Source organism: Fopius arisanus, unplaced genomic scaffold, assembly GCF_000806365.1.
Source record: "Fopius arisanus strain USDA-PBARC FA_bdor unplaced genomic scaffold, ASM80636v1 scaffold00131, whole genome shotgun sequence".
Lineage (NCBI taxonomy): Eukaryota > Metazoa > Arthropoda > Insecta > Hymenoptera > Braconidae > Fopius > Fopius arisanus.
The window spans coordinates 105,646-130,194 of record NW_011887870.1 but is presented as its reverse complement, the minus strand read 5'-3'; the positions used below and the strand labels follow the sequence as shown (position 1 = coordinate 130,194).

At 36.6% G+C, this 24,549-nt stretch overlaps 1 protein-coding gene and 1 long non-coding RNA gene across 2 annotated transcripts in view; one reads left to right on the top strand and one right to left on the bottom strand.

Annotated features, from left to right (window-relative positions):
- hh (hedgehog signaling protein) overlaps positions 1-24,452 on the top strand; it is a 37,859-nt gene extending 13,407 nt beyond the window's left edge. Inside the window, exons 2-3 of the mRNA XM_011313824.1 lie at positions 18,081-18,342; positions 22,447-24,452. Of these exons, the coding sequence (XP_011312126.1) occupies positions 18,081-18,342; positions 22,447-23,177 (993 nt within the window). The 3' untranslated portion in view covers positions 23,178-24,452. The remainder of the gene's footprint in view (positions 1-18,080; positions 18,343-22,446) is intronic.
- Positions 11,587-12,309, bottom strand: LOC105271979 (uncharacterized). Its single transcript, XR_892698.1, has 2 exons — positions 12,083-12,309; positions 11,587-11,967 (listed from the first exon to the last, which is right to left on the bottom strand). It is a non-coding gene; the product is annotated as an uncharacterized lncRNA (long non-coding RNA).
- Positions 24,453-24,549: the final 97 nt, after the last annotated feature.

The window sequence follows — 24,549 nt, the reverse complement described above, 5'->3', positions numbered from 1 at the left end:
AAATTCTGTTAAAATAATTTTACAGAAACGTGAGGTGACTATCGCTGTTAAAAATGAAAAATGAAAATTTTAAAAATTAAAAAAGTTTTTCAACCTGAAATTTCTAGTGTAGTGTAATTTTCCCACAATTTATTTATGATGAAATTATATTGCAATGCAATTAGCCTCAAGCCCTGGCAATAAACCAAACTTGAAAACTTCATAATTGATGTTGAGATAAGAACAATGGCGAAATAAGGGAGGGTTGATTCTGTTTTTTATGAAGACTGGGTGAATTGTGAGTGGCTGAACCCAAGTTCCTATGGGATGGACAAAGGGTGAAAGATATGTAATTAATGGGGCGGTAACCCAACCATCGCCTCCTTCAAACATATGATCCCCATCATTTCTGTTCCACCATGAAAAAAAAAAAAAAAAAAGGACAACAAGAATCAAGTTTAAATCAAATGTGTACAAAATGGCTACTCGTCTCGCCAGGTTTGTTTCTAAAAACCCGCGTTATTTTTCGCGGTACACATCTACACACAACGGAATTCACCATCGCTCAGTGACGAAGGGGATGGGACCGAGGGATTTCATTGCAAAAAATATAAAATCATTTTGGTTCTTCTTATTTATCGTTCCTAATTTAAAACGTCGAACGTTGAGTGGACGCTCTGGAATGCCTGGGATGCCACCAAAGTGGAATGACTGAGGAAAGGGAGAAGATATGTAAGAAAGCATCGGTCAGCACAATTTAAAAAAAAATATCAAAGTTAAATAACAATGGTGGTCACAAAGTAGTGATGGAATTTACCAGTGGACCAGGCGTAATTAATTTAACTTCTTGTCCCTCCTATGGCGGCAGCTAATGGTTTTCTTGCATCGGCCGTTTAAATACGTGTTCTTTCTGGGATGAAAATTTCAAAAATAAATCGAATTTTTCACATTCTCTCGATCCAATGCTTCTTCTTCATTTTTTTTCCGGAAATTAGCCTTTATGGTGATAGAAAGGGGTCAGAGGATAACTTTCCCGTCTAGAGTTCTGCAATTAACTGTTCTCCGCTTTTAGATGTCGTGATATTTGAATTTGAATTTTCAAATAAAATATATATCAACAATTGCCTTTTGACTCATTTATTCGTGAGACGAAGTACATACTTTAGCGTTATTCGTAGAAATTCGGCAGAGACCGTGAGGTAGAAGATAAATATTTTATTTTAGTTCCGGAAATTCTTGTGAAATGGCTGGTGATTTGAATTTTCAACCAGAGTGTAATGTTTGAGATAAATTCATTGGAATATTTCTAGTGCAAGTGCGTGCAAATGAGTACAAAATATCTGCGCCCTTTTTGTCATTTTTTTCATAAAACCAATATTTTGGTTTCTTACCAAAAAATTGCCAGTGCAAATTTTACTTCAAAATATTAGATTATAATGTTTAAGACAGAATTAATTGTTCACCAACGCAATGCGTGATCACGAAGAAAAAAATTCAATAAAAATTACCTGCCTGTTCCGTGATCTGCCAGTCGAAACTATTTACTAAAAAATCTGTATATAATATAACTATTTAGTATAAATTATGAATGTTCCGTACTTTTGCCTGTAAGTTCAGTGAAAAAAATGCAGGAAGGACTACATTTGAAGGAAAATAAAGAGAAGAAAATAAACTCACATCCAGTACATAAAATATACTTGACTCGCGTATATGTTCTTTTCGTGTGTGAAATTTTCATTGCGTTTGTAGCCATTTCACTTGAAATATTTTGAACAGTGCAGTCTGGAAACTAGAGATCATTCTCATTCTCGCGGTGAGGAGAAAGAAATGAAGAGAGAAGTGGAAAACGATAGTGCGAGAGTCAAGTTGATTCATGTATTATATACATGTGAAGAGGGAAATAAAAAAGTGAAGTTGGGTACTGTAGCGGGGCGTTAACGAGGCGGGCAAATACGTACATAAGACTGCGGTGCGATGGATGTGAAACAAGAATGATAGAATAAAAATTTGGCATGAATGAGGAAGATCGAGGGATTGAGGTGCGAAATACTGTTCATTTGTTCCTGGGATTGTCGAGTCATCAGTATTTTTAACATGAAAATATCGAGCAGAAGTGATTTATCCATAGAACCACAGGAGGATATCGATAAAATATTCCCAGTCACTGCGTTTTCGCTTGAATATTTCATAAGACGAGGGAAGTAAGTCCCTCTTTCTCCGAAACTCAGGCTAAAATTTTTCTCCGCGTCGCCAATTGTTTGAAAATTCACTGGACATCAAGCACATGGCAAAAATTTATTTTATGAGCGAAAATAAAAAATTAAACTGAAGCGGAAGAACTCAAATTATTGCAATTCTTTTCGGAGAAAACTCTTGTCAGAGAATTTTCTTACGTTTGATGTTGAAATTTAGCAAACCAAATTTTCACATAAAATCTTTAAATTTATCAGGAAAGATTCAATTATTGTTTTTTAGGGAATTATATCTGAGGCTTGAGCTCTGCACCTCGACAAGTGACCGGAAGTGGTTTGTTGTCGATAAAAAGACATGACAGTTGCTGTGAAAAAACTATACCGGTGGGATAAATGCTTGTTGGACTAGATCTTCAGAAGAATTACCTCAAATTCACTTGCTAAATTATTCACGAAGAATTATTATGGCGGTTGCACACCTCAAAGAGAATTAAGCTTAATTATTATTCAGCTTAATTCTCGTACTCTTCCCTCTGTGACAGCCGGAAGCGGAGGCAATAATCCATTATTGAGAATAGCAACAATATTCTTCGAATATTATCAAAGAACATAAATAATCTATTAGAAAACTATTCAACTTCTTTCTGAAAATTTTCCATTTTATGTCAAATTTCTTCAACTTCTTAAGATACAATTCGTTGAAACGATTTAATAAAATGCGGATCTCTTCTCTTAATTATAATATATATAATATTATTATATTATGAAAAATAATGAATAATTATAATAATGAAAGGAATTACATATATATATAATTCAGTTACATTCAAACGAAAAATCGTACAAAAACGATTCCATCGTCAAATATTTCATAAATTAATCTTCATGAAATCATCAAATATTTTCTTCTAAGAGAAAAATGCGTTATATATTATTTTTGGTTTGATCCATCAGGTGCGACTAATCCGTGGAATTTTCTAATTTTTAAAAAATCTCAATCTCTTCCAGCGAATTCATTAACTCTCCCACAAGTAAATCCATTAAAAACAGATAATTGTTGGGTTACAGTAATTTTTCCTCCCGACGCATAATCATAAAACGCTAGAATAAACGAAATAGTTCCGCGAAACTACTAAATAACCACTCCCAATAAATTTTCTTCCATTCAATCTGCCCATTCGTTGAACAAGTTGACGTTTATCTAAGCCGTTAATCACGTTTTCCCCCGGCGCTATCACTCTCGCAAATTTACTTGAGGGTTTAATAACGTTCATTAAAATATGTTAACGGTTATTAGGTTGATCAGTGTAAACATCGCGTCGGGTCTTGGAAAATAAGCAAAATAAATGAATGGAGAGTTGTTGAATAGTCGATGGAAAGTGGACACCGATTGGGCCTTGTTTATTTAAACCGGTGCGTGCTACCGTGCCACAGGGAAAAACGAGATTGTTTCGTCTTATGCTTGTGGCAATGTTTAGCCTGCTGTTTTAATCGACATTAACGACTGGTTATCGTTACCAGGAGTGAGAATAACAGTGTATTGCCACCAACATTTGTCGATCAACCGGAAGCGATCATCCTATATGTTGGCTCATTTTCCCCCCGTGGAACGAGTTTGAGGAGATTTAAAAAATTCTACATGTTTTCACATTATCATTTGGATCAATTATGAAGGCGATGTTGATACCTCCAATCGAGAATTCTTGCTTCAAATTGTTTTTACGACAGGTGAAGGACTTACTTGATCGGTGATTTCTTTCAAATTGTCGTATGTTCCAGAAGATGATAAAGCGATGAGAGTAGTTGGTTCATATTCTTCGGAAGTCATTTAGATTTTGAGAGTGACACTCAATTTATTCCATAAATAAATTATTGTAATGCTTTTTCCTCAGTTTTTTCGATGATTCGTCTGTTTCTTTTTATTTCATTTATTAAGCTCATATATTATGTACTCTATTATGTACTCTATTATGTACTGAAGATTTCCATATTTTACCTAAATATTCAAAATGCTTCGATTTTTAATGTTTAACGAAGAAAATAAGTAGCGATGGTTATAGACCGTTTTACAGAACTTTTTTTGTTTTTTCGAATGGCATCGGCTGTGTCCAATTTTGTTGCGTTCTTGTGGAGCTATTGAAAGGTTTTCCACTTTTCATTCTTATCTCATGTTCTAAAATTCATGTTTATTACTAATTATCCTAACATTCGATGTAATTTTTTAGAATCACAAAATAACTTTGCTTCGGCAATACTCAACAACAACACAGACTAAATGACGGATTCAATCCATAGAAATCCTCAGGCAATATTTAATATGATAATATATCAATATATAATATACTACATAGTAGACGGGAATTTTTTATAGCGTTCTACATTTTTGTGACGTCAAAGGAGTCGTTGGATAGGATTTGGATTAAGTAAGAAGGGCAACAGGATAATTCCTGATATAATTTTTACAAGAAGAATTACTGAAAAAATGGATAGTCCAGACCGGGATATATAATATAGTGTTTAGTATGATTCGCAAAATATATCGATTTCTTAACGTACACAGGAGTAATTCCCAGCTCGAGCAAGTCACAATAACTGATTAAATTCAATTACATGCAAAGTAGCTAGCAATTGCTGAAGGATTAAAGTGTCAGGAGAAATTCCTTCTCCAATTTTTTTCGACAGAAGATTATTCTCAATGCCCTTCAAGACGAACTGATAAATTTTGACTCCGAGTCATCTTCACCGAGGGGCAGCAAAATTCAGGTCAACTTTCACGTGACACCTTAGATTTAAATTTCCAGGGCACTTGTAGGCTTCCGTTTCGGGTGTCTCCGGGTGACCAAGTCAGAATAGTTTCCGAGGTCAGAAATTGTTGGGCTTTGGTTTGAGCTACGGAAGTCGTTTCGGGGTCTTCAAGGGCGCTTCTGAATCACATTGAAGAAAAAAAGGACAAGAGCTGAAAGGGAGGGCCAAACAATTTGACACGGCAAAAACAATCGACGACAACAACGAACCACGTAATCGGCCCTCCACTGAGCGTGAACTACTGGGACAAGAGTTTTTCGTTCCACTCTTCCTTCCTTCCGTTTTAACTTCCGAAAATACTGGACAGCCGAGGGAGATGGAAATAAAAAAGGGCCTTTTTCTTCTCTCTGTCGTCTTCGGACCCGGGATTTTGCGTGTTTACGGCGTCCAAAGACGACCCCCAACTGCGAAGTCGGCACAACAAAAACAGCTTGGAAGCTTTAAAATCGTTGTGGCAAGCTGCGCAACTAATCGACAGTTTTCAAAATATATATTTTTTTTTTCTCGCATTTTTTTTGTCCTGAAGTCTTGAGAAATCCTCGGACGTTGATTACACGCCCTTGCCAATTTTTGGGTGTCAATGGAAATTCTTCCTTTTTTCTTACTCCTTGAAAATAGGAACTGACATTTTGGAATGGGAATGGGGGTGGATTGAAGCGTTAATAATTTGGGACCTGTGGATAATCGCTTGGCACAGATATGTTTTCCTGTCTTTTCTTCTTTTTCGGTGAATTTTCCAACGTTTTTCGACTTCTTTAGAGCCTCTGATTTTTATCACTCTTCATTTTACTCGGGATTGACAGTTTTTTAGGGCCTGCCTCGCTGAAAATATCCGGTAATATCCAAGATTTTATTTGATATTTTGGTAAAAAAATTTTCGGATGAATTCCTCGCGGAGTAGTAGAGAAAAATTTATCGGTGTACGTATCGTTTTTCATTTCTGGATTTTTTCCATTATTAAACGTCACGGAAAATTTTACAGTTAATTTTTCTTGGGGTGAAACTACTCAAGTGGATTCCGAGTCACATATGATTACAATATGTATTATTTACTGACTGTACTGCAGCGAAGCGAAACCAATTACCTGGCAATTCCTACAAACCCAGAGGAATCCTTCGCAAAAATGACTGGCACTGAAAATTTCAGAGGAAAACAAGCGAATTATTTTTCGTAGTGATATGCATCTTACAGGTGAATTCCCAGACAGTTTATTTCACATCTATGAATTTTCGGTGAATAGCCAGACATTTAATTTGCATACACTCTTGAAAATTTCTGGAAATTCCTGGAAATTTCAGGCACAAAGTCACCTGCATTTTCAATTACGACTTTATCTTTTTATCTTTATTAGAAATCTTCACATTTCTCGTTTATCGAAAAAATTCTATAAAATTGGGTTTTCCATGGTCAATAAAAATTGATTTATCAATGAAAGCCCAAATTTTCATGCTCAATTCAACGAAATTATTGATCGAATGCCCAAAATTTTCGCGGTTTTCCAGTGTCATATGGACCTGAAACAATGATGAATTCTGCAGGAATTTCCTGTCCCTTCGTCGTTTTGTGTCAAGTTCCTTGACTTGAAATTCCAACTATAATTTTCCGATAGAGTGGTACAAAAATTTATCTACAGAATGAGTGTTTCTGGAAGAGCTCCAGAAAATCCTGAATAAATGCCACGAAATCATAAATATAATTTCCAGAATAAAATGGCTTTTCTCCCAATAACAAAAAATCATCCATTAATTTTGTTTATGTTGATACATCGCGAAGCTAATCATCCCATAAATATTTAGGATGGTCACGAGAAGCTGAGAATAGAAGTTGGGACTGGGACAGTTCTCTCTCAGCAGGACCATACGAATGCAAAGAGGGAACCGAGGAAGATGGAAATGAAAAGGGTCCTGTCGGTGTTTACCTATGGGCCTTGTCGCACGGTAGTTAGGGCCCACTCGTTCCAAAAGCGGCGTGCATAATCGCGCAAGCGAGAGGAATCTCTCATTCGTGTACACTTTATAATGTATACACACACTTGGAGTTTTTCGGTGACTGAAAATAATGGGAATGCGAGTCGAGTGAGAAAGTCACTTCTCAACGCGCATTTCCACTGGAGTGCATTTCAGGGAAGTGTTTCGATCCTTTTTAAATATTCATTTCTATATTTAGAAATTTTACTTCATAAAACAGATGGAAATGTGAGAACCTTGTTTTCTCACACTCTTGAAAATTTCTTGACATTTCAGTCACAAAGTCGTATGAATGTTTAACCGTGTGAGTTTTTATTGAATTTCGAAAAAAAATCGTTACTAAGTTTCTCATTTATCTTGGTAATTCAAGAAAATTTGATTTTTTACGTTAAATGTTCATTGATTTTATCATCGTGATGCTTATCCTGAAAATTAGACATCAAATATAATTTCCAATGAATTAAAAATTGAGAAAAATTATTGCCTGAAATTACTGTAATTTTGCTGTAATTTTTGGTGTAACCAAAGATTGGAAATAATTTCCATTGATTTATTGAAATGATAATAATTTTTCTCTCTCGAGCTAGAAAATTATTTCAACCCGAACAAATAAAAAAAAAATCATACTCCCGAGACATTTTCCCCGCATCTCCATCCAATTGGAAACATTTTATCTTCCCCAAAAGGCATAAAATAAAAAATCAATTTGTTTTCAATAACAGATAATAACATCCTACCCATTTATTCTCCCATAATCGTGTATGTCCGAGGTTAACCAGAGCTGAATTTACGCGACAATTTGCTGGTGAATGACGCCTCGGTGAGATGTAAAATGAGAAAGAGTTGAGAAATGATGATAACTTGAAAAAGGGCCCCCCAAACGAGTGAGGAGGAAATGCTGTAATAATATGTAAAAGAAAGAAGGAGAATGAGAGATTTTTAAACTGTTGTGCGCACACACGTTGCAGGACATTTGTGTTCATAGTTTTTCGCCGTGGGGCAAGACACAGGACGGCAACAATAAAGCCAGGGGGAACTGTTATACGACCGCTTGTAAAATCTTACGAGGATCGTAACGCGATGATGACGAATATAACGATTCTTCAACATTCAACTGCTCAAGGCGCGCAATGCGCCACAGAAGAACCTCGTAGGGCCCACCGTGGAATTGTACACATGTGAATTATACCGTTATCTTTTTATTTACTCCATCGATTAATCCTCAGGGTTCATATTTGCCGAGACTAATTATTCTGCTTTCGTCTATTAGTGCTTTTTACCATATCTCTCTTCCAATTCATTTTTACTCACGTAAAATTCTGTCTCAGAAACTTTGCGCCAAACAATTCATTTTTTAAAATTTTAATAACTTTTTAAAGTCCATTTACTAATTTATCATTTTTCAAACTCAAGGTTGCAGGAGGAATTGTCGAGGCACTTTGAACCCCTTAAGATTATGGATATAATCATTATGTATGAATGCTAGTGTATGGCCCCATGTTGGAAAATTTTGGGACTTATGCGCACGTAATAAAATGGAAATTCTTTCATCTCATTCCCACTTATAAATAAGAGAAAAAACTATTAAATTTCAGTGCCCAATCGGAAACAAAAATTCAAATTTCTACTATCCTCATAATTTTTCTAACTTCGGTAAATAGATTTTCTTGATAATGCCATTATAATGTTTTAATATTTGAAATGCATATTATTAACCCTGTAATACACGTATGTCAAGTACATAATAATCTCAAGATGAATGTCATGAAAAAGCATCTACCCCATCCCCTCAATTTTATTAATCACCAGTAATTTGTAGCCATGAATGAACACATCCCCATGAATGAACCCCTCCAGAACGAACCGCTTGACGAATCGATTTGTCAACTGCATCTCGTCCAGCCCCACAAAATTGACCCATCCGATCCGGGAAATGAGCTAGCTATAACTCATGAAGGAAACAAGTCCCCAAATAAATTGATCCACCAAAAAAAACCATTGAAAATGGAATTTCAATGCCTCCTGTCCAGATAATTTTCATTCGGAATGGTTAATTTTTTTGTTGAGGTCAACTGGTCAACGCATCCAGCACGGGGGTAGATTGTGAGTTGAGATAGGGTTCAGCTACTTAACTTAACCCTTGAAGCAAAAATTCAAACTGAACACGAGAGGTGGGCCCACACACCAAGAAAGACTAATAGCCAACCAAGATAACGCTCTTAAACACTTTGCCCAGCCAATGCCTCTTCGCCATAGTCCATTCCCCATCGTTTACTTATCTAACAAATACGTTTTTCTCTCATTCTCTTTTCATTTTTATTTTTCTCTCAATTTTCTACAGCTCCTTTTATTTCATTTTCAAACGTGCTACCAAAGACGATAACACAAGAAACTTGTCCAAAGAAAATAAAATGAATTTTCAGTTTCATTCGTTTTGCTCTTTCCCTGCCGCCTCACCCTTTTCTTTTTATTTTTCTCCCCTCAACCCAAAACACCGTAAACACTATTCTCATTCACGATATCGAGGAAGATTAATAATGAGGTACCCACGGTTGGGTATCCCCGGGAACAAACAACCATAGGAGGAAAGTCCAGAGGTTATCGACTCATCTCCTTTTACCTTTCATTCTTGTACTTTTTTTGTTTCAATGCCCTCTCAGTACACCGGTTCTTTATCCCCCTGGACAAATCAGTGGCTTCTTCAATTTTTTTTTTATCCTGGCGAGTGAGGTTTCGGGAATTTTGTTGATAAGAAAATTGCGTAAGACGTTCGGGGATTCCGTGATCGGGATAAGATAACTCTCGTTGTTGACTGTTGTGAGCAATTAATCATCAGGAATGCGTCACTCATTGTTAGATATCGATCGAATCAGTTCATCTATACGGGGTTCTAAGTAATGCCTTTCATTTTTCCTTCTACATAATATGGTAAAAATGCCTATTGGGAGAATGATAAGACTATCTGATTTATTATATATAAATCTATGGGAAAATTGAACGCCTAGAATTTTCACTACAATGTAATAAACAATTCAAAATAACAAAAGACTGAATGAATTACAATGCGTTTAGTACATCTTATTCCGTTACTCTCATTTGGTTCATTATTTGCAGAATTAATTAATCATCATTAATCAAATTTTACGAAGAAATGCAAACTTCACTGCATCGATTACGATATATATTAATTGTTTATAGTTCCCAAATGTGTCCATGAGCTTGGTTTAATCATCTTGATAACCTTGGTACGTGCCCAAATAACACAATAGTAGTTTCCCCTTTTTATTTTGTACACATACCTGCAGTCCACAATATCGAAAAAAAAAAAAATTATAGCCACTTGGTAATTGATACTACAGTCGGCATGATAAGAAGTAGAAACTTCATAAATCACGAGGAGAGAGTAAAATACGAGACATAATTACGATTGCGTCATCGTGAATTGTGAATTGATACTCACGGCGAGATGTGATACTTTAATCGGCGATTTTCATTACGATGCAGTATCTTTTGCACTGTCTGCACGCGATTAAATGATGTATTCGGATTAATCAGTAGAATGACTTGAGGTGTTTATTGATAATATTTTAATCTAAAAGGTGCTTGGGACGATAAAACGATGTAATTATTGTGGGAAGGTGCGTTCGTACTGATTTTTCGACCTTCCGATAGAAACTCCGGCCGTTCGCCTTCCACCGACGCTCGTCTCGGTCAATTAGTGCTCATTAGCGTAGTCGGTGGAGAACTGAGGTCCCGGGTGTTCACCACTGATTGATTTACTTTGAAACATTCTTTTTTTCACACGCGAGAAAATTTAAACACTCCTGATGCTAATTTGTTAGATTAATTTCACATGAGTGTCTTGAAAAATACTTGGAAGGCAAATTAACAAAATTTTTTATTTGTCTTCCAAGAGTTTCCTCTTCTCTAGGGAATTATTATTATATTTTCATCGATAGTTCAATGGTAAAATTCTTTGCATATTTTTTTTGCTTGCCTCCTTCAATCCACAATTCATTGATAGAATGCTGAAATGGTTTCAAGATTTAAAAAAATCTTTCATTAGAAACAGAAATCGGAGTGTTTTACAGGTTGAAAAATATATCTATTGAATTCATGTTTTGAGTCATTTTAAAAACACTCCATCATGTCTCGTTTTAACTGCATCGCCTGGTTGATGGAAGAAAAAAAAAGTCCCGATAAAAATCTTCGGACTGATCCTCCCGGTTTCAATCTTTCAAACCTCTTGAAAGGAGCTGGGAAAAAAATCGAGCGAGAGAGAACGAATGAGTAGGATAGAGGAGATGAACGTGGGTGGATTGTGTGCAAAGATTCAGCCTAATCTGACCACACTTCGAACAGGAGGAGAGAGAGAAAGAGAAAAGCGAAGGATCGAGGGAAGTTATATGCCGATGGTGGATGTCTACCCCGACGGGGTAGCCGTGTTTTGCTGGGGGGATCGTGTTAAGGAGATTTACATTCATTTTGGATCCTAATAACCCGATCCCGAAGATTCTGAAGGCCGATTTGGAATATGATACTGCGGTGCTCGTCGTCTCGGTATCATCATTTTTCCCTTTGAAAATTATCCTTCAATTCTCTAATTCCTGAGCATTCAGAGGATTAAAATGAAGAAAAGAAATTCGAGTAATTTTCCATCAGTTTCTGAAGAGGAAAAGAAATTCGTAGTGAATTTATGAAAGACAATAAAGAATTGTGTCAATTCGTCAATTTTGAATATTGAATGAAAAATAATGTTAGAGTCAAAAAAATGATGACAAGTGTATCGATCTCCAGCAATCGTCCTTGACGAATAATTTCTCACACGCAGACACCTGCTCACACATTGATCTTCCTTCGCACTCTTAGCCACAAGACCCCAAGGGCAACGAGGCATCATACGATTGAAGTCGACGGGACGTCATCACCCGGGTTTCACCCTCTCCTCTTTCTCCATTTCTCATCATCATCGGTTGCATACGAATTTAGGAGTCAAACAACACCCAACACAGCCCAACAAAACCTGCAAAGTGAAAAAAGTTAACAAGTGATCGACCAAAAAAAAAGACAAATTTGTTGTGTCTTTTATAGGTTAATCCGTTCCCACCGGACAAAAGAGGATTGGCTGGGTTACCCACACGTCGTGTCCGATATTTTTCATTTGATGAAGTCGAGGGGGTAATAAGGATGTAACCCGAGACAATATCGAGACACCTTTTCAGCTCTTTCCAGGAAATATGTCTCGTCATCGAGAGTATATGCTGCCCCGAGTTGACATTTCAAAAGTGAAAAATCGAATTCAACTGTTCTCGCTGTTTATTTTATTTTAGTTGTTTTTTTTTAACTAATGCTTCTTGCTTCTTGTTCTCATAATGGAGTGGGGGAGAGTGAGCACCTAACATGAACCCAACGATAAATCTCCTAGTCGCGAGTATTATGCGCGCCCTAGCGGATGATTTATCGTTCCGGTCCCGGTGATTCATTCGCGAGACCACGAGGGGGCGTCAGCGCCATATTTACAAAATAACATTTTTACGATATCTCTCCTCCTGCCTATTTTTATTCACTTCAAATTCTATACCAAACGCATTAAACTAAAGGAGACAGAATTTTTATCAATTTTGATAACACTCCAAGGACTATTAGCAATATTTTAATCCAGAAAGTGGTCAGGTTACCGAAAGACAAAGAAAAATGTCATATAAGGCCCAAAATTTTCAAAATTCCAAGTTTGAGGATGAGCTACTAAGTTCGGCTCTTCAAACCCGTTGAGATTTCACAAACTATAAATACCCATTTAAGGCCTAAATTGTCAACATTTTGGGACTTATCCACTGAATAAAATTGTTCTTTCCACTTTAAATGTTATTTCCACTGATGATAAGTCATCAAAATTCTGTATATAAAGCTGAGGATACAGTAAGGCCCCTAAATTCCACCTCTTGTTAGATACAATGTCAATAAGACCCAAAACGCTCGTTTTCTCTTCTATTAATAATTTGGGAGTAATTGATTTGTAAAATAATGGGGACTTACGATTGTAAATTATTTTATAAATTAAATAATGGAGTTTCAAAAAAATTCCTATTATCAATTTCTCTTAAATTCAAATTGTTGTCTCTGAAGAAAATCGACTGAAAGCTGATAAAAAATCCAACAAAAATCCGATCACTCTGAAAGGCCTATTTACAATGTTAAATAACCGAAAAGTCGTGAGATAGGTCACACTCATCATTCCCCCGTGTACTTAACATTGCGCGAACGTTCCATTCCGACGAGAGGGAAGAAGAACCTCCAAATGGAGAGAGCTTGGCAAACACTCAAATACACGAATGTAGTCAAGCAACAACTGAAAGCCATGCATTGTTGCCGCGTCATCTCTGACACAAAAATGAGTACCTCCATTCATATAAATAATCAAGTTAACAAATTAATGTATTCATGATTGTTTTTCATCTTTTATTTTCTGCCCATCGGAAGGAGGAAAGAATAACAAAAATGAAAGGAATCGTTGAGTAGGAAATTTTCTGAATGAATCAACAGAAGGGTGATAGTAGGGGAGGTTGAGTGGCCAGAGGGAGGGATCGGTGAGACGATCAGCTGGGCGGAAAGGGTGAATGAAGGAAAAGAGAGAGTGAACGTAGATGGGGAAAAGAATAAAAATGTCCCGTCCTCTCCACGGATTCTCAATTCGGTGGATAAACCAAAAGACAGAGAACGTAAAAAGGGAAAAAAAGCCAACTGTGAGAACGATATGAAAGATATGGAGGAAGTGGGGGTAAGGCCCCGACTCGGTGGGACCCACACACGGTGGGGAGAGAAGTGGGGGCGGAGCCCTCGCATGGTTATAACCCGTGGTGAGATGGCTTGGGCACTGCGGTGAGGGCCCCATGGAAAGAGGATGAGACCCAGCTCGCGCTTGCCCACTGGCATCACCATCTTATAAGAGCCATGGACCCACAGGGCCTTAAACCCAACCCCTTTTCGCGGATACTCTTGGTCGCTCTTTATGGTTATATTGGACCCTCTCGTCCATTTTTTTTTTCTCTCTTATTTTCAATTAGAGGAGGGCAGCTTCACATCTAATTCCCATCTTCACGGTAATGACCTACGTGCCCTCAGGAGGAAATTTCATGATTAATCAGGGAAGATTGTGAGGCCCAAAAATTTTTATCCTGAGACCTCTTCGTTTTCCATTATTTCTTGGGATTTAAGTTTTTTGCCCATTAAAGAATGACGAATAAATCCGTGCAGTTCCGACTTGTTGGCAAGGCCCAAAAGAATCGATCATCAAAGTTTACCATTACTATTCCCCGGGCGTTGTAAATGTATCTTGTATGTTCGTTGGAGCAATCTGCGAGGTCAACTAAACAATACTAAGATACATTATGGGGCTCCACAGTGAAATTGGGCCTCATCATTTTCCTGCAGCGGAGTTTCTGAATCTCCTATAGTAAATTAAAAAAATAATAAAAATGAGAAAAATATCAAACCACAAAACTACATCGGTTGACCGTTCAATTTCTCATCAATAAGGCCCAAAAAATAATTATCTTAGATCGATCATATCCTTCAAAGTTTCGACAAAAAAGACCGAAAAATTCGGGTAAAGGAAGACGATAAGGCCCAATCTCAATTATTTTTCAACCTGATGGATGGTTGATCCTCAACGAGAAGTTTCCACGTGCAACTATAATTGAATGTGGCAAATCGAAGAAAGAAAGTAACGAGCGAAAGAGAAAAATAAAAATGATGAACGTGCAGGCGAGAAAGGAAGTAGAGTTTCATCCTCCGTGCATTACCACTCTTCATAAGGCCCCCACCATTCCGATCCATAATGTATGATTATACGGCATCGATGTGGCATATGAGTAGGCGTCATGAGTTTGTGCGATACGTGCATGATTGACACGTTGTAATTAGCCGTAGACTTTATAGCCCCTGATCTTCCTTCGGCACTCAGGTAGTGTGATTGAAGCTCAGCCAAGGGGTATGCAAAAAACAGCATAAATTATGGTAAATAAATCGAAACTGAACGATAAAGAATCAAATGTGAAAAAAAAAGAAATTATCGAAAGGAGGAAGACGAACGACTTGTGAAGGAATACGTTGAGGTACCAACACACGTTTCTTCTACGTATAGTCTACGTATATTCTACGTACGTTCTGTATTGAAAATTAAATAAAATGCCATTCCCACGTACAAATGCTGTAGGCCGTATGAGAGTATCTTGGGCTCCCCTACGGGATATCTCTCATGAATATATCTCCTCTATCTTCTCTCCTTTATGTACCCATAACCACACTTTTGCCCATTGGATCTTACCCTGTCTCCATGCCTTCTTGTCAAGTGACTTACGAGGAGGTGGACAAGGTAAAATCCGTTCGTCGACTTTAGTACGTGTTTCCATTGTCTTTTGCAATGGCGCTCGCCCGCCCTCCACTACGGCATCAGAAGAAATGAAAGGTTAAAAAGAAACGAAAAAAAAAAACATTATGATGGCGCCACCTCCGGGGACCCCGAGCATCCCCACATTTTCGGCACTTCCTTTGAGGTTACCAGGGCCCAATGTGGGTCTTGTACGTGCACCAGATGGGACTCGTCACACTTCTAATGTCTTTCCCCTTTTATTCCATGAATTGATCACTTTTTTTCATTTATTGGTCTATTTTCTTCTAGATGATTGATGCGATAATTATAATCGTGCCATTATCGTCTAGAGTTTAGACATTCATGTTTTGAAGAAATGATGATAAGTGACAAATTTTTAATTATAGTTAAACAATTTTTATTATTCCAATGACCATTAGGTTATTGTTAATTTCATGAAGAGAACTTGGGTTTTATAAGATGATAAATTCTGCTATAAATTTTTCACGGTGTAAGTTTTCTTTGAGATAAATAGGTAAAAATTCAAAAGATTATGCTTTTCGAATTTCCTTGACTTTTGACAAAAATATCCTTTATCCCAACTCAGTGAGTCCTGTAAATATAAAACGAGAATCTCCCTTACCGGCAAAATGTTTGTAAATAGATGTAAAATTTTGGGAGGGGCCTTTTTTCGTTTCTGATGGCCTGCTGTGCCAACATGGAACCCCATCGGGCACCGGTATATTGCATGGGTCCCCCCGTCCGAAAACAGTTGTGGTCGTCGGATATCTGTTCTCTCCCTCTCATACAGTCGGCCATTCTTACCTTTATTTTATTTTATATATATTTTCTTCTTATTTTTTTCTTCTTTTCCTTTACGAACATACTATGGCCTTTTATCTCCTCGTTCTGGGCCTCGCGGGGCCTGGACTTCTCTGACCTCCAATCTGTATTATGTGTATGCCAGCCATATTGGATATTTCGACGAATTTTTTATTCTCACATAAATTTTCGGGTTAATACTTGAATCATCAGCATTTCCTCCGACTACGAGTGTTGCAAAGAAATTTTCAGCGTGCCGAAAGATGCAGAAAAATCATGAATAGGGCCCAAAATTTTCAGCGTACATAATTAGATAAAAAAAATCACTACTTTAGACGTGAATTCTTAAGGCGCAAAAAAATGATAATCCAAGTTTATTTAGGACATGAGGCCCCAAAATTTTCTTCCATATTTTTGTGATGACCAATTGTCCATCGGCTTACTTTTGTCTCACGTAACTTTGATGAGGCCCAGGTTTAGAAAATACTTTTACATAAGATTCACATGAATCTTTAAGGTTTCAGGAATTATCCCAACGAATTTGAGACTTGTGTGAACATAAGGCCCAAAAAATACAGAAAAATGGTTGTATGATATTTTTTTAGGATTCTTTAAAAAGAATTCGCGGAATTTGTGCATAAGAAGACGAGAAAAATGGGCAGCTCCTTTTTCAAAAAAATATGAAAAATTATCACTGCCTTATAGATAAATAAAAAAAGGAAGCCATTAATCCACACAGCCAAAATAAAAAGGTCAGAAAATTGTTGTCAGTTGATATCCATTGTATGACACACATCCCCACCCACGCGATAATCCAAAAGACGTACGTCCAATGCACAAACATTATCCTATAAATATCCAACGTTGAAAATGTATCGTACGCTCTACAAGAATTAGCGTAGGTATTCTTGTTGAGATGACACAGTTGAATTTCACCGTGACCCCCTCTTTCCTGTATTGTCAAAATGACACCAGTATATCTTGACTGTCTGGTAGAAGCTAATCGTTACACCGCAGGACTTCGGGCCCATTCACAGGCTTCTCTTTTCAGGCCCTCAGGGGCATGGGCCCTAATAACAGACATTTTTGTGGCCATTTTATCCCCGAATTCCCAGTTGACTTTTCCACTTTCATTGTCACCTGGTTTTTCCCATTTTATTTCATATTTTTTCATTGCCATGAATTTGCATATTTTACTCCCCAAATTTGGGGCCTCACGGCAGTGGGGATGAACACAATGAGTCAAATGGTTTAACCAGACATCAATGAGTCGAGGAAAATTGTCTATTGATGATTTATCAACTGTAAAAGCTCGAGGGGTAGCTTGGTGGGAGGAGAATAAATAAAAATACTTAAGTGACTTTGAAAGAGATTTTTTGGCGGCTAAAGTCAAGGGGTTTTTGTACAATTTTGGCTTCTCGCGCCTACGGATTAGCCCCCTGGGCCCTCGGAAAACTCTTCGTATCGATGTTCTCATTTTCTATCCCTCGGTTCCTTTCTTACATTCATGGGGTAAAAGTTGTGGCTTCACCAGGTAAAACATCCAGAGGGTTTGAAAAAATATTTGGATGTTTCGGCGTTAAAAGTAAAAGCCCCGTCCTTTATATCTATTTTTTTCTCTCTCATTCTTTTTTCTCTTGTATTTATACTCTTGTTTGCCCCTTGATTTGCCACGGGCCGGGCCTTTTCAAGGGGCTTCTCCTTTTATTCTCATCTTTCTTGTGCGTCGGTCACTGGTCAAAACAAGCATTCATTTATCCGGGGGTTGGCTTTTTTCTGGAGGGAGACGGGGGTGGCCTGACGGTGCACACGCACTGTCTTATCTACCCTCTGGGAGATAAAAATTATTGTAGAGAATTATGAGAGTAAACAGATGGAAATAAAATGTTGGGCTTTTGGGGTATGAAAGTTTTATGTTTTTTAAAATTTTTTATTGTTTCCAGAGGTGCAAGGAGAAGCTCAATACACTGGCGATATCGGTGATGAACCAGTGGCCTGGAGTGAAGCTCAGGGTGACTGAGGGATGGGATGAGGAGGGCAAACATGCCACTGACTCTTTGCATTATGAAGGTAGAGCTGTGGATGTTACGACCAGCGATCGGGATCGCTCCAAGTATGGAATGCTGGCTAGGCTCGCTGTTGAAGCTGGCTTCGACTGGGTCTACTATGAATCCAGGTCGCACATTCATTGTTCTGTTAAATCAGGTCAGTATTACCTATCATTCTGTTCGCCAATTAAAAATATTCCTTATTAAAAATACAGATGTAACGAAAAATCACCGTTTTTCGCTGAGCTTACAGTGGCTAAATCATTTTGTTTCCAAAGTTATAATATATATGTGGAAATATTTCAGGAAATTATATATATATAAATTTACATAGCGCGGAGGAAAATTAAAGTTTTTCGCACAATTTAAAAAAATGTGTCGTGTGTTTTTCATTTAAATTTCTGAAATAAAAATATCGTGAGGAGGATAATTTTTAAAAATAAATATTTACGTGCAGTTTCGCGCGCTAAATTAATGTAGCATGAAATAAGGCCGAAAAGTATCTAAGAATTATTTAGAAAATGGAATTTCCCATTAAATTTCGATTGGTATAAAAGCTATATCCATTTTTGTCACTTGTTTACGTTAAAATGAATGAGAAAATAACGTTACAAAAGTGAAAAAATATCTACACATCAATGTCTCGGTTCGAACCTCAAAACTCGTGTTAGCGAGGCGCCGAAACATTAAATCTCTGATTTAGTGGAAAGCGGAAGGCTCAAGAAGGCAGGGGAAACGTCGCGTAAAATGTTTGAAGTAGACGCTTAACGGATGGCACGGTTCAAGATAAAAAGGAAAAAAAAATATATAAGAATGATGATATGAGAGGAGTCAAAATGTCGGCAACTCAAGATGTCTTATAAATTCTTATTACATTCTGCTAATTCGTCGATAATTCAATGGTATAAACGCTGGGCCACTGTTGCTCAGGGAGCGTGGAGTAACGACGTCGTAGAATTTAAACGATCGTATTTCTCGTTTTTTTATCGAGCAATTATATTGACCCTTGCAATTTACATTTTTTTGGAATTTTACACTTTGTGAGTGAACAGAAGAAAATCAAGTGGATGATAACGAATTTAATACCCGATCGTAGATCTGTTTCAAGGGGAAAATTCAATAAATCTGCAATGATTTTCCCAATCATTTTGTCGAATAATCACGAATTAATCAGCGTACACAGTGAGGAGATGACTTTTTAAAAATTCATTAAATTTTATGCTCAATTATCCTAATGGTTCTTAAAATTCAAAGTGTATCTGAATGTCATACCATTCGAGTGTCAGCTAAAAAATGAAATATTATCGAAAAATATTCATTGATCATAAAAAATGATAAATTATTTATCTGAAAATCTACGTACATTCGACAGATAAAATTCCCACGTAATTGATAATCCACGATTCCTACGAGAAACGTCGGTATTGACGATATGAAAGTGATATTGAACATCGATTACTCGTGTTATGAGTGATCAATTAACTTGGTGTCGAGTGTCAAGCAGTCATAATATTATCAATTTTCAATGATTCTTCGCGAAGTTTGAATTTCAATTCGGGATTCCTGTTTGCAAAATCACTGGTACCTTTTTCCGTTCGGGATCACGCAGTTCTCTTCTTAATCGACAACAGAAATCGCCCAGAACTGCACTCGATAACTGAAGAACACCAGATAATTCAGTAAATAGCGAAGTGATATAAACTAGGATAAGTATATTTTTTTCCATACTCGTTTCCAGTCAATATTTCGGAATTCGAAAAATAGCGAATTATATATATTATATATATATATATATTATATATATTATTTAATTTCGTGAAATCGGCTAAAAGCTGGCTGGAAAAAAATTCACTTATGAAAAAATTGTCTTCCCACTTTGCGGCAATTGATAAAAAAGAGTTTTACTCAATAATTCCATTTAAATTGAAAACAATAATTTTTCTGGTCTGAGCGATAAATAATATGGGAAAATATCAACCGAGCACAGAAAAAAAAGGCAAATTGAAGATTGATTTTCTAGATTCAAGAATTGACTTATAACTTGCATTCCAATGAAATTTCAAAGAATGGAGTTGAATTTCAGAAAATAATACCTAAAATACCTAAAATTTGAATTTTCGACTAGACTATTTTTTTTAACGTTTTCAAACAGCTTGTGAATTTTGTGTAGATATTTTCGAGTGAAAACTGATTTTTACGTTAGAGGAGAAAAGTCACTTTTTTCATAAATATTGTAATTTTACTTGTGTCAAGTCTCCGTAAAATAGAGGATTATTTGCCTTGTTAGTGTAAGGCGTCGGGTTATTTGATATCAGGATGAATATACCCACGATCTGCCACGTCGAATTAATGACGAAATAACTCGTCGAATGGTCGTAGACGACAGGTGAAATTGATACCCCTGGAAGCTGGATCCACGCGCCTTGAGTTTTCGATTGACTGACTCCATACGTAGAATTACCCAAGTAATTGAGGATCAATAAAAAACCTGAAGGACATTGATCAACTCAATATTCAGTTACTGGTTGATTCCTTGATAAATTCATTAAATATCTATAATTGAATCTGCGATACATCATATTAATTGAATTTCTTTGCATCGAAAGCCTCGAATTCCCACGCACCGCCGACACCTCGGAATCTCCATCACCAACCGTTCACATATTTCCATGCATATTCATCCGACCCAGACAGAAACAACGGTTCTTAATCATTTTAAAATCCAAGCTGTATGGAACATAGAAATGGAAGATTTTATCATCTTGCAATAACTTCAACTTTCCCCTGCATGACTCATAATAATGACATTTCCGCGTTAAACGTCGAATTATCTCGATACGCCGAGAAAAATTTACAATAAAATTTATTGAGACGCTTTGTAATCGCGTATTGACTTTTAACACTTGAAATTTCAAGTAGAAAAATTTGGAATTTATAACAACGATAAAGTGACAACAATTCTTCGTGGAATTTTTTGTTGAATCAATTAATTTCCGGAATATTCTGGTGATTATCAATTTGCAGGTAAAAATGAAAACTCGTAATAACGCTCAACATTAAGATAAGGATTTCTCAGAATTTTCAATCTATCAAAAATTCTATTATATTATTGTAGTTGATTTTGAATTTTGAGCGCGAGTATGAAAATTTTGAATTTTGAGCGCGAGTATGAAAATGCATGCCTAGAGATAAAATTCATTGAATAAATTAATTAACATTTTGCGTGAAAACCCCGATTTCCTTGACTTCTGCAAATAAATTAGAAATCCCATTAAAATGTTGAATTGAAATTGAATCCAACTAGAATAATTAAAAATTTTGATGACTGTGTGACTGAAATTTGAAAAAAAATTTTCTTAACCACGCGATTACTATTTATCAGTATAAATTTGACAATAATTTTTTCCGTGCACTACGTTTTATTTTGTAACCTGAGGTCAGAGAAAATTTGGAATTAAATTTTGAATCAGATTACTTATGTACTTATGTAAACGATACAAAAACGAGATATTGTAAGGGTGGAATAGACTAGAAGAAATCCCGAGGATTATTATTAATCAATCGACCCTCGCACATGAATCATTTCAATTATAGGTGAATAATAGATGATGATCCAACCAATTTCAATGGAAAATTCGTGGCTCTCATCATGAATGACTCCACAGGCATTTCCAATGCCATTAGAACGCATTTGTACAAACCCGTGGCCCCTGTATCGGTTTCCATTCGTGTTAAAACCTCGAGGGGATTATCGATAAGCTGAATTTTTCCATCGCGATGGGAGCAATCTGGGTGTCAGAGAAGTCGTTCTCGAGTGTCAGAATGAGGAAAACAAAACTCACATTTTTTTCATTTTTTTTTTCCTCGTGGGATGAGACGTGTTAGGGTAGCTCCAATTACCTGATCAGTACCAGTGATCTGAGAACTTTCCTGACAAGGAGAAATGGATGGGGGTTTATTAGATACTTTTTTAATTAATTTATCAATTTTTTTCTTAGTCAAACCGCAAAAATTGAATAATTATCACCGAGTTCACTTGTAAATTTATTTTCACAAATTATAAATTACAACTCATTGTTTCATTTATTTATTTTATTTCATTTCCAATAATCAATCCCTCATTACCAGACCGAAAAGAAAAGAAAAATTTTTTTTTAATAATTTTTTATGTAATTGTAATGTGTAATTTTTTTATATTAAGAATACGAGAAAGTGTTTCCCAATTTAAAAAAATAACGCTCTTAATTGTTGATGCTTTCAGAATCGTCCTCAGTAGGAAAATCCGGAGGTTGTTTCCCAGGAAGTAGTTCAGTGCTAACACCAAGTGGTCCAAAGCTCCTGTCCTCCCTAGGAGTTGGTGAGGCGATAGCGTCCCTGGACTCGGCCGGAGAAATCGTCTTCTCCGAGGTGATAGCCTTCCTGGACTACGCGCCCTCATCTAAACGCCAGTTCATTCGACTGTCGACATCATCAGGGAGACAACTGACGCTGACGCCCTCTCACCTGGTACCAACAGAACCCAAGGACCTGAAGACACCCAGTAGTATCATCTATGCAGCCAAAGTTCAGGTGGGAGACAGGATTTTGGTGAGAGACGACGACAGAACCCTGCCTGGTGGCTCCAGAGTCAGGTGGGATGATGTCATCGAGGCTGAACTCGTCCTGGAGGAAGGGGTATATGCGCCTCTCACCAGGGAGGGGACAATAGTTGTTGATGATGTAGTCGCCTCGTGCTATGCAATCGTCAACAGTCAGACAATCGCTCAAGTTGGCTTCTTCCCACTGAGGCTCCTTTCCACTATTACTGATGGACTCCAGAGTGTTAAAGACTTCTTCTGGCACTCACATGGTGGCCAGGACATCACCACCAACGAGATCCAAGGCTCAAAGTCTATGAACTCGAGGTGGAGACAGCCAGAGGGCCTCCACTGGTACGCCAACTTCCTCTACTCCATATCCACGTACGTTCTACCCTCCTCCATGCTGTACTGAATATTTTTTATTATGGAGATGGGATCCACGTGGACAACATACCGGTGTTTATTTTTTTTTTCTTGTAAAGAATGATTGGATTACGGCTTTAGAGGGGTAATTTGAAGAGAATTCTTTCGTTGACTGATGAATCGGGGAAAATGTCGTTTTTTATCTGAACTTCCTGAACTCTTCAGCGACCCCACGACCGTTAAATTAAAAGGTCTCCGCGATAAAAAAAAATATAAAATCAGAAGGAAACTTTGAAGCTAGAATTATTAGTCGGGAATGTGTAGAAATTTCCGAAATACAGCTTGAACAATTCTCTCATTTTACAGAAACAGGATAAAATGAGTTGAGGTATATTCGAAGAGGGGAAATAATTTCTATAAATATTTTAAAATGCGAAGTGGGACAGGTGTGAATGCCGCCATGTTACTTGCATACTCTCTAATTTAAAAAATGGCGGTATCACACCTCGTATTTTCAAACAACTATTAAAATTATTCATCTTCATTAAATCACCCTCAAATAGTTCAATTCTTTTCCTATAAAGTGAACAATTTTTTAATGTAATTGTGCACATAATTCTACTCGTTCTTTAGCTGAAAATTCATAGACAATCGTTTTCTTCTCCTTTTAGTGATTTTTTAAATCCCGAGCCTTTTAGTCCCATGATCATCTGTAATTAGGGAATTATCAGGCAGTTCGTCCAAGACGAACTTTCTGACGCTCGCAACGGTGAGTATGCGAGGCATAGAGCTATGATTATTTAATAAAATTTTTTTAAAAAACAAAGTGTAGAAAAAAAGTCTTAAACAAAAGTTGGCCAGTGTTCATCTACTCTGTACTCTTTTTTTTCCATTGATTAAATTAATTAAATCCAGTGTCTCCAGTAGTCATTACTCGCTTATTCGAGGTTAACTGCGACTGGGAAAATTCTGTAAATAAAAAAAAAACGCCTCTATTTTATTGTAAAATCAATGAATGTTATCATTAATAGTTATTGATATTTTTATCACGGTAATTAATATTTTTTTAATTCTATCATATTTATCGGGTGACCGTAAGCGACTGTACTATAGCCTCTTTCCTCTCTATTTTATTTTAATTATTAATTATTATTAGCTTTGTTAGAAATAACGAGTAGCGTTTTAACGAACAAAAAATTAGGAAACAAATTGGGAAATTGATTTCAAATGAGCAGCTCCTGTTCTTAATATAATGTGCTATTTTTTCATGTGAAATGCTTAAGTTATATACCAGAAAAAAAATAAATAAAAAACACACAGTGTGTTATTTTTATGAATTATTTTATATTATATTATCGATTATTCCAATAATAATATTATTTGTATGTAGATGAAACAAATTTTATAAATTATGTATATAT